General features: G+C 35.5%; 1 protein-coding gene across 1 annotated transcript in view; it reads left to right on the top strand.

Moving 5' to 3' along the window:
* The window catches only part of LOC129270248 (uncharacterized), a 68,193-nt gene that overhangs the window by 2,614 nt on the left and 53,472 nt on the right, over nt 1-12,107 (top strand). Inside the window, exons 3-9 of the mRNA XM_064106037.1 lie at nt 456-554; nt 1,696-2,058; nt 2,926-3,024; nt 4,992-5,354; nt 6,039-6,134; nt 8,169-8,525; nt 11,024-11,128. Coding sequence (XP_063962107.1) covers nt 456-554; nt 1,696-2,058; nt 2,926-3,024; nt 4,992-5,354; nt 6,039-6,134; nt 8,169-8,525; nt 11,024-11,128 — 1,482 coding nt within the window. The remainder of the gene's footprint in view (nt 1-455; nt 555-1,695; nt 2,059-2,925; nt 3,025-4,991; nt 5,355-6,038; nt 6,135-8,168; nt 8,526-11,023; nt 11,129-12,107) is intronic.

The following is a 12,107-nucleotide window of genomic DNA, read 5'->3' as shown; positions in this document are numbered from 1 at the left end:
TAGTATTGTGTGTAAGCATGCCTCACCACTGTCTTCAGCGCGGGTGTGAATGCAGTTGGAAAACACTCCATCCATCGGAAAGGATGCAAATGTTGGTCCCGTGTATAGGAGAGTCACAACCTCTGCACGTTAAAACCAATACACTATTTGTCAAAGAGTAGGGCATTTACCCGGTGTATTGCACCTGCATCAGGTCAAGTCAATCTTGACGTTCATATGCCATAATAATCAATATAATGATTGTGGGCATTGATGGAAAGACAAGATTAATGTAAGAGACATATCATATGCTGTAATCCAAGGCTAGACAGGCAACACTTCAAAATAATATCTGATTAATTTTCTTAAAAATACATGTATCTTTTTTCTATGATTTTACAACCCCAAAAACCTACATAGGAAAATATATAGAGCTTTTATCATAAGTATAATACTGTTCTTTCATTTCCTTCTAGACGTCTTTGTTTGCGATGATGGTAAGAAGCTTTTGCATCAAGGTGATGTATGTGACTTGATTCCTAGTTGTGTAGATGGAAGTGATGAGTATGATTGTGGTAAGTCTCAAGATTTTTTTAAATTTTCTGTTGAGATATAAAGTTATAAATGAACACCTGAAGATAAGATTATCTTGCAGAGGAGTCATAGTGGGATGCGCTTTCTCAAAAAATTTTCGATCAAAATCTTAAGTATTTAGTATTAAAATGGGATACTCTCCAGGACAGGAGAACAAGTAGCCAGCTTATATTTTTGTTTAAAGAAATGCACAATATGACTCCATGTATAATATTAATCAAATCACTTCCAAAGCTTCTTCCAGGCCATCAACCAGAATAACCAGATTTAAACTTCAATAAAATCAGAGCAAATAATTATTGCTACAATTATTCCCTCTACCCCCATACAATTGTAGAGTGAAATTCACTTTCTCCCACTACTAAAAATGCACCCAGTCTAGCTGCATTTAAGAAACAATTGAGCAAAAACATGCTAATTAAAAGAAGAATATAGCGGCAGTGATTGCATGAATGGCCTGCACGTCTATAGCCTCTTTGATGCGTTTTTTAAAATTTTCTGTTCAGATATAACGTTACAGTACAAGACAAGACAAGTACCTTTTTTTTAATCGATATATAAGGAAGCTTATTATTGATATCAAATTCAGGTGTATGTTACAAGTATATTAAACAGTTGATCGATCTATGTGTAACGAAGAAAGCTAGTATCTTAAAAGTCAGTTGAATAGATGCATCGATTACAACAACAAAAAACATATATTACAGGTATTTGGAAAATTAAAGATGGACGGGTTTTCCTTGTCATTTCACGATTGCACGTGATCAATAGCTTTATATCTGAAACTTCTTGTCAATATAAAAGAATCCTGAGCTGCTATGTTTTCATTTCCTTTTCTTTATCTTGAGTTAGCCATGAGCATCTTCTAATAGTGGATACCAATGCATTATATGAATGATAATTTTATGGGAAGCTACTAGAAATCATGGGGCTTTGGCTAAAAATGTGATTATACCAGATTTTGTTATTTCATGTAAGTCTAATTAAAGGAGAAAGTCTAGTCACTCTTTCCATTTTTCATTTGTTTCCTTCCTTGAAATCTTTAAGTCAGTAAGAGCTCAAATTTTTTTGCAGCCACGAATGAAGGTAAATGCTTTATTATTGTTGTCTCCTTTTTTCAAGAATATATCTTGGATGTGGATTCGCATGTTCAGCTTTCAACTTTCAACTATCCGTACGAGTACTATCAACCAAATTACTACATGCTGTGGACTTTCAAAGCAGGCGTAGACTCGGGTGACATTGTTTGTGAGTTATCCTTCGGAACGGTCGACCTTGCTAATTATGGAGACACTCTGAAAATTGGACGTGACTGGGACTCTACAAATTCATCAGGGCATGTGATTGCCTCTTTTTACGGTTTTTACTACAATCGTCCAGAAAACCGCTACATCACAGCTAATAACTTCTTTGTCGAGTTCAAATCAGATTCCTTCTCAGAGAGATATGGATTTCTTATTAACATCACAGTTTTCAATGCATCAGGTAAATATTGTGATCTGAAACACCTAGCGATGACAGGCTGATACTAGTGTTTACAATACCAGAATTATTCTCTCAATAGAAATGAAAGTTATCACTACCAGGGTAAAAATATTGTATGCCTCAGAATAAATTGTTTATTATTCATTATTATTTATTTCGTTTTAGTTGCTTAGAAAGATAAGCTTCTAAAGATGTTTATATCATGAGGTCAGTTGTCGTGTAGTTAACAGGAGTTATGAAAATTCGTTTTTCTTCCAATTTCAAACAATTCATCTCTTAAATAGCCTTCACCCATAATAATAATGATCCTCCCTTAAAAATAGAAAATAGATAATAAATGAATTAAATAATTGATATGTAAATAGATATAAAATATATCGATATAAAGTGCATAAATTAATGAAATTAGTTCATTAAGTTGTTCAATAAATATAACGTAAACTAAATGAATCACAACAGAGCAAATCTATATTAACCAGTTGAAGATTTGTGATATAATTGTGGGGGCATCGTTGGTGTGGGGGAAATGTGGTCTTACATGTACGACTCTGCTCTTTCGATCAGAGGGACGTGGGTTCGAATCCCAGCCATCGCGTGTTTTCCTTCAGTTAGAAATTTACCCACATTGTCCTGCACTCAACCCAGGTTGAGAATGATTAGAATATTACTTTGAATATTCATCGATGAAGGTCTTCACTTGGGTGAAGAGGGGCAATGTAGATAAATGCCTTGCCAAAGGACGCGAGTACTGCGGTGGGATTCGAACTCCGGACCTTGTGGTTCAAAGTACAGAGACTTATCCACTGAGCCACAACACCTCTACCTATGCATATTGAGCATTTATACCATTCTTTCATTTCCTTCTAGACGTCTTTGTTTGCAATGATGGTGAGAAGCTTTTGCATCAAGGTGATGTATGTGACTTGATTCCTAGTTGTGTAGATGGAAGTGATGAGTATGATTGTGGTAAGTTTCAAGATTTTTATTTTTTTCTGTTCAGATATAAAGTTGAAATGCTATGAATCCAGTGACCGGGTAATAATAATTGTGAAGCGCTTTGAACAGTCGTAGATTGATAAAGCGCTATATAAATGCCAATTATTATTATAAAAGTTATAAATGAACGCCCGAAGATAAGATTATCATGCAGAGGAGTCATACTGAGAAGCGCTTTCTAAAAAAATTTTCAGTCAAAATCTTGAGTACCCTTTTTTAGAATGAATAGGGGAAGGCGGGGTAAGTTGTGACACTTTTTGCATTTTGCATGATAGAATTGATATGACTAATGATATTGTAGAAATAAGTACCTTGCCTTTAAATATGATTATTGGGAAATCTTTTTCACCTATATTCAACTTTCTACCCCCACACTGAAAGTCGTTGTGACCTTTGAAAAAACGATGTCAAGTGGCACAACTTGCCCCATCTGTGGGGTAAGTTGTGCCACCTTCGGGGGTAAGTTGAGCCACAAAAACTATGTACAAAATGTATGCGGGAAGAACCAGCATGTCAATATTTTATTTAAAGTCTTTTCACTTGCTAATTCTCTAAAAATACTAACATTCTCTAAAAGTAAAAGAACTGTCATGTGAATTTGCTCTTTTCTGCCTGCATATCGATGACTTATTAAGGTTTGATTGTGTTTTTATTTACATTACCATAAGAATTACCATGGCTCAACTTGCCCCATGTTTGCTGGCTCAACTTACCCCAGTCCGAACTTAATGCGATAATTTCGCATCCACACATTTCTTATGTATCCATCATGTAAAAAACTGTGACGAGAATGAAGATCCATACCTGGACTGACAATGTTGTTCATATGCTTTATTATATGTAAAGAAGTGTGTGTGTAAAAAACACTTATCTATTTCACACCCTTTTTTACTTTTTTGGCTGAAATTTGTATTTTTCCCTCTAAAAAGGTACTTTTTGTTTCAAAGTTGAAAACAATGTGGTGGGGTTAAGGGTTATGTAATGGGTCATCAATACATGACACCACCATAATGTCTAACTAATTTATTATTGGCCTGGGGGCGGTGGCTCAACTTGCCCCTATGCTCAACTTACCCCGCCTTCCCCTATACATGTATATGATAAATCTTATTATTGATATCAAATGCAGGTGTATGATGAAAGTATATTATACAGTTACAACTGCTCGGAAATAGGTGTCTGTATACGTAAAACATTGAGCTAGTATCTTAAAAGCCAGTTGAATAGAAAAACAACAAATATTACAGGTATTTGGGAATCGAACGTGGATGGTTTTTCCTTGTCATTTCACAATTGCACATGAGCAAAAACCTTTGATCAGAAACTTCTTGTCAATATAAAAGAATCCTGAGCTGCTGTTTTCATTTCCTTTTCTTTATCTTGACTGTGCCATGAGCATCTTTTAGTAGTGGATACCAATGCATTATATGAATGATAATGGTATGTGAAACTACTAAAAATCACGGCACCTGTCTTTGACTAGAAATTTAATTATACCAGCATTTGTTATTGCATGCAAATTGTCTGATTAAATGAGAAAGTCTAGTGACACTTTCCATTTTTCATTTGTTTCCATCCATGAAATCTATAAGTCAGTAAATGCTCAAATTTTTTGCAGCCACGAATGAAGGTAAATGCTTTATAATTGTTGTCTCCTTTTTTCAAGAATATATCTTGGATGTGGATTCGCATGTTCAGTTGAAATCTATAAGTCAGTAAGAGCTCAAATTTCGTGCAGTAAAAATGACGCAATATCATTGAGATATAGTAAGTTTGCATTTTAAATGGTTCAATCAATTATTGAGGATAATATTTTGTATTTGTAAATAATTTACCTGAGATAATATTATATCATTAATTATTTGTCTAATATCCCTCACTGAAGCCAAGAATGGAGGTAAACATTTTATAATTGTTGTCTCCTTCTTTTTTTCAAGAATATATCTTGGATGTGGATTCGCATGTTCAGCTTTCAACTTTCAACTATCCGTACGAGTACTATCAACCAAATTCCTACATACTGTGGACTTTCAAAGCAGGCGTAGACTCGGGTGACATTTTTTCTGAGTTATCCTTCGGAATTGTCTACCTTGCTAATTATGGAGACACTCTGAAAATTGGACGTGACTGGGACTCTACAAATTCATCAGGGCATGTGATTGCCTCTTTTTACGGTTTTTACTACGGTCGTCCAGAAAACCGCTACATCACAGCTAATAACTTCTTTGTCGAGTTCAAATCAGACTCCTTCACAGAGAGATATGGATTTCTTATTAACATCACAGTTTTCAACGCATCAGGTAAATATTGTGATCTGAAACACCTAGCGATGACAGGCTGATACTAGTGTTTACAATACCAGAAATGCAAGTTATCATCACCAGGGTAAAAATAGTGTGTGCCTCAGAATAAATTGTTTATTATTCATTATTATTTATTTCGTTTTAGTTGCTTAGAAAGATAAAACTTCTGAAGATGTTTATATCCTGAGGTCAGTTGTCATGTAGTTAACAGGAGTTATGAAAATAAATTATTTTTTCTTCTAATTTCAAACAATTCAAAGAGAGACACGTGAACTCATAACCAATGTTCATTTCTGTGAAATAAACCATGTTAAGTCCAAAATGTAATGTGCAAACTGCCCATGGTCATTATTTGTAAATGGAATATTCATTCATCATATTGTAACTTGCCGACATGCATAGAAATTTAATTCATGTGAAGATTGTTGTGTAGACTCTAGAGAGACCTCAAGGTTTCATAATACAGAGATTTTATTGCTTGATTGTAGGGCTATCATTACCCTTGATTACATTGATCATTATCACATTTCGCATTTGGTGAAAGAAAGAGACACTCTATTCAACTCCGCTAACGCCTCATTGAACAGAGCATCTTTCTTTCACCTCATGCGAAATCTGGCACTCATGCCTATTCACTATTTGTATATTGTCTTTGCAATTTGTTGCATGACTCTCCTACAGGACTAGCCTTCTGCGGCGATGGTCGGGGGATCAAAAGCAGCGCTCAATGTGACTTCACACCAGACTGTGTTGACGGTGGGGATGAACAGGACTGTGGTGCGTTGATCATTGTTGAAATCATTTGATTACAATAAAATCACCAGATTTCTGCGATACAGAAAATAGAAATAAATTAGAGAAATGGGGGAAGGACACAGCATGTCATGGAAGAAATTTGAATTACAAAAGATGGAGTGAAAACTATAAAAATCAAAACAAATCCAATACAACAAAGCCTTGCATCTTTGGAAAATCTGTTGATCAAACCTATATGAAGTGGTAGGCATGTGTTCATCAAGTTCATCAGCATACAGTGCATATTTATATGATAGACGATTTCCACTATTTACATTTCTCCTCGAAAGGTTATGTACTTGTTATTGAAATATGCAGACTTTAGTGCTTAGAACACCAAAGATAGCAAATATGATAACATAATTACATGACAATTATTATTATGATGATATTAAAGGGGAATGAAACCTTTGAAATAAGTAGGCTTGTGTTGAAACAGACAAATCAAAGAATAAGAACAAAGAAAGTTTGAGAAAAATCGGACAAATAATGGGAAGGTTATGAGCATTTGAATATTGCAATCACTAATGCTATGGAGATCCTCCCATTGGCAATGCAACAAGAATGTGTGATGTCACATGTGAACAACTTTCCATTTGATGGACTATAAAATACCCTCAAAATGTCTATTTCTGCTTTTTCTTGTGGTGATACAAACTCTTTATCCATGATGTATTCTTTAAAAATCTGTATTACATGCCCTCCTATAGAAAGAACACATGATCTACTGATAGATGTGATAAAAGAGGCAATTAAAGTGAAATATATACTAAAGTAATGGGGAAAGTTGTTCACAAGTGACATCACACATCTTTGTCGCATTGCCAATTTTAGGATATCCATAGCATTAGTGATTGCAACATTCAAATGCTCATAACTTTCTCATAATTTGTCCGATTTTTCTCAAACTTTCGTTATCTGTTTCTTTCGTTATCTGTTTCATTCTCCTTTAATGATGATAACATAATTACGTAATCATTATAATGTCATCCTAAAAGAGAAATGGTAACAGCAGTGCTGTCAACAGTGATATTGGTTACAGTAAGGCCGATATTAAAGAAATGAAACGGATTATATATTTCTGTTTGGAATACAGACTATTCCTTCTATTGCTGTAACTAATTGATCAATATAACACCCTCGTTAGAGGTTACATATATTGTTATGTGGCTGTCAAACCACTGTAATGGTCTTCGAAATGCCATCAATATCTTAAGTGATATATATATAGTATATTAGATTATTAGCATTCTTATCAATTTGATACTTGATTTTATATTCATGGCTACAGCATTGGTGTGAAAGAAAATCTTTTCACTATTGCTACATGTATAATCATTGCACCATATGCTTCCTGTCTCACTTCGCTGAGTTTAAATGATTCAAATTATTTTAAACACCTTGATGAACTATATTTTTTTGATTTGATAGCATTTATTCCATTCATCATAAAAACAAAAACAAGGCACATACAAAGTTTACATAAATTACATGGGAAAATTGCAGATATTACAATGATAAAATCTGGGAAACAGTTAAATAAAGTACATGATTTATAAATGAATGAGGAGGCAACTAGAAAGGGAAAGCCTTATTAGCGCTGCCACCTTTACAAAATCTGGAAACTGAATATATATATATGATATTGTAAAATACATGATGTAATAAATACTGAATACCAGACATAAACATAAAAGGGGGGGGGGGGAAAAGAAAAAAAAAAAAACTAACCCTAACCTGATCATACATTATTTGAATATTTACTGAGAAGTTGTGTATGATTATAAGATGACTTACTTTATGATATAATCAAGTAAAATTGTATTTGTCTCATAAGACTTTTTGAATAATATTTTCTCATTCAGAACACCAAATGGCTATAAATTTAAATGTGTTAAATGTATTCTATGGTTGTTTCATGTCAACATTTTATTGTGGGTAACCTTTGCAATTATGATTATGGCATGATATGGATATTTACACAGGGAAGAATTCCTTTCCACTCTTTTAATGCAGTCTTTGAGTTGAGCCTTGGGATGAGCATACTTCTTTCTTCTCATAACTATCCTGATTACTATCCTGATGATGCCTATGTAATATGGAGATTCCAGTATGATCCACTATTAGACAGAGAGAGTATAATCTACATCATAAGGTTCCAGGAGATTGTTCTCCGAGCCAACGATTTCTTGAGGATTGGATACGGCTCTGATCCAGGGAACTCGTCCAATGTCGTACTCTATGCTGATGACATTGGGGGATCGATAGGCGATCTGACCGTGGATGCAGGTGATATATTCATTGAGTTTGATGCTGATGGAGGGTTTGGAGCACCTGGTTTCTCCCTTGAACTCAGCGTACAGAACATTTCAGGTAAATATTACATGCTGTTTTTCCCATTATGTGGTTGATTTTGCGAAATTGATGAATTGCTTTAAAGTACATGTAGTTGTCCTTAACCCTACACAGCCTGGCTTATTTTGAAATTGTATAACTAAAGACCACCGCACACAAAGACCCGACTAGTCTACGACTGGCTTGCGACTGAGTGAGGGGAGATGTGACGTCACAGCTCTTGTCAGCTTGAGAGTCACAGACCGGTCAGAGACAAATCACAAGGAAAATCGTAAGTATTTGACATGTCCAATCCTTACAACTGGATTGCAAGCTCAATCCATCTTCCAGCCGATCAGACAGCAGAATACCGAAGCGTACATGATATGCAACGCGCATACGCAGTAGTAAGTGTAATTTTCTCAGTTGCTATAGCAAAAAGCAAAAGCGCATGCGTGAGTCGCAAGCAGCATGGAAGTCGGATCGCAAGGTGTGCAGTGTCGAGGCTTATGACTACCTCGCAATTCATTTCCCCTCACTCAGTCGCAGACCATTTGGGTCGCAAGTTGTGCGATGGCCTTAAGGGGGAGCGTATTTTCCTCCCCCTCCCTCCCTTCCCTACAGATTTCGGAGGGTGATTGGATATTAAATTGCTACAAAATAAAGTCAATATGCACTTCACCCGCAAAATATGCTGTAATGGACTGTGTCAGTTATTCAGATTTATTTCTTTTTTAGAATGTTAATGTTGTGTTAATATCTTACATAAGTTTTTTAATCTCCTGAATTTTATATTGAATTAAGTACTGTAGTCAAAACAAAAATTAAAATGTACAAACGAAAATTTACAAATAACACTTGCTACATTTAGTACATGTATATATGGTTCTATGTTATGTGTGAGGACTATTGCCATAAAAATCTGTAAAAAAATAAATATTCTTATTTGCTTTATTAAACAAAATCCAATGAAAATTTGCTTGTGACATAGATAGTCCTTTTATTTGCATAGATTTCATGTTGTGTGCATAACTGTTTCGATCAGCAAAATTTTGATATGTCATAACTTTCTTATTTTATATTCTTCTTTGATAAAATTGTCAGTGCTATGTTGTTGTTTTTTTCAATTTTCTCCACTGTTTCAGCAGACATTGAGGTGGGCTAGACTTGACCTTTACGAAAAACATTTCTGACTTGAGTGACATCTTTGTTTGATTTGATGTTTTTTCCTGCAGTTCATAGAGTCACGATTGGTCAGGAAATTTGTTTAATGCACACTACATGAAAGTTTGCATAGCCTACTGGAGGGGTTTTCAGTGGTTAGATTTCCCTGACTCAATATGCATAAAAATAATGATTTGTTCATGCATTTGCTTGAAGAAAAAGCATTTTTGCAAGCTGAATAAAGGCTGTTACCATATGTCACAATAATACCTTTTATTTCATTTTCCATTTTTATAGTCATTAGCATTGATGTTTATCTTTTTTAATACCATAAATAAGTATATATCAGTTCCTTTGTATTTATAAAATAATTTCAGATGCGGAATAGGAATCAAGTAATCGTCATTATTTGGGCACCATGGCATGAAAGACTATCATGATATTAAGACATACATGTATATAAGATGGGTTGTATGAGAGAAGGCTTCTGATTGGTCGATTGCCCTCTTTTGCAATTACGTAAATCCGGTATATGGCCATGATCATGGCACATACCAGCAAATTCTGCACGGTAGCTTGTGTACAAAACCTCATAGGGTGATGTATCGATCGATACCTTGAAGAAAACGATTCTGCAATATTTTTTCATTACAATAAATATTCGCTATTTGTGTTGTACAACACTTCGGAATTAAGCGAAAATCCGAAAAAAATCAAGTTTTTCCCTGCATTAATGTATGAAAAAGGAGCAGAAGATATTGAAAGCGAAAAGCAAAATCCTGCTAATGCGCATGATATTTAGGGCAGCTGCAGTGTGCAGCTAGCCAGCAGGCCACACACGCGTATACACCTTCATTTTTTACTGAGCGCAATGAATTGAATCGCATTGGGACATCACTTCCTGAAGCTGTGCAATGGTACATTTTTTAGTTCAGGTATGTTCAGATATATTTTGATACAATTTCAAGTCAGAAGTGTTCCCATAACACATAGTACATGCTAGTTGTCGTGCAATATACTATATCATTTGTATACATAAATTTCGAATTTCTCTTGTGCGTTTATATTTCAACTCAGCCTGCGGCCTCGTTGGAATATAAATGCACACAAAAAATTTGAAATCTATGGACACTCATGTTATGGTACATTGAACTCCTTAGCATGCACTATATGTATAATTGTGAACAGAGCTCAAATGCCAACCAAATTAAAGGACTCCATGGCCAGTAGATACCATCATAGTAAGACTTTAACAATAGGACCCTGGATGTTTCAGCTATCTTTACTTGGTTTTGCTTTGTCAAGATCGTCTTGGAAGTAATAGTTTGCTTGATCTTTGCCATGAATATCAGTTTCTGTTCTTTGCATCCTAGGGCGATATGTTTGCAGTTCTGGGAGTAGTGTGGATTTCATCAGCACAGAGGATGTATGTAATCACAAGGTTGACTGCAGAGACGGTTCTGATGAAACAAACTGCTGTAAGTATCTCACTTAACAGGTTCTTTGGTCCTTTCCTAATAAAGGGACCTTGTTGAAAGCCAGCGCTGCTTCTTCCCCGCAGGAATTCTGCAAGTGGCTTTTCTGTACCGATACTCCATCATAGACAATATATTGGGGAATGCTGGAAAGACACAGTGAAAAGACACAGTGAAAAGACACAAAGCATCTGAATTCTGTGGATGGAGAAACTACTTGCATCTGCTTTCAATTGTGAGGATAAGATGATGTAACACATCTTGGTCTCCTTCCTTCCCCCCACTACAGCCATGCACTGTTAAAGATCTGGCATCTTATTATTAAATATGACTTTGTTTTAATTTGAGTTTTGTCTTAAGTGTAAAAACCATTGACATCATTTGTTGAGTCTGATGTCTGTCCGTATATTAACCTGGGGAGAACTAGCCCACGTATTGGCACACAAATAGAGTTCTTCTTCTTCTGGAAACAGTACAGTCCGCCGTCTGGTGTATTGTCGTACTGTACCTTTGTTTAGAATTTTAATGATAAAAATAATCCATGTTTTATTGTTCAAAATAGAGATCAGAAATAGACAGAAAATACATTTTGCCTAATTGATCGCGGGCCCTGCAGCCACGAAGCAGCACCAGATCAGCGTTCCTCTATTCCCTAAATTGTTGAATGCCAAACAGGGTAGCAGCAACTCCCATCTTCAAACATCTTTTAGTCTGACGCGGCCTGGGTTTGGACACTAAACCTCCTGGTAGTGAGACGGATGCTCTACCAAGTGAGCCAACACACCAGTATACAAGCCTTTGAAAATATCTGTTGAGACTGATATCTGATATCATATCAAAAAGCTGGAGATGGAGCCAACGCCATACATTGTTTGTTATTTTGTTGCATTTATGTCAAAACGTCTTTGCAGTCACTTGTTGATTGCGATATCCATCATTGTATTAGCCCTTTGGAGACAGGCTGGGATCTAGTGTTCAAATG

The sequence above is a fragment of the Lytechinus pictus genome, chromosome 10 (assembly GCF_037042905.1).
Source record: "Lytechinus pictus isolate F3 Inbred chromosome 10, Lp3.0, whole genome shotgun sequence".
Taxonomy (NCBI): domain Eukaryota; kingdom Metazoa; phylum Echinodermata; class Echinoidea; order Temnopleuroida; family Toxopneustidae; genus Lytechinus; species Lytechinus pictus.
This window is presented reverse-complemented; position numbering and strand designations above follow the sequence as displayed.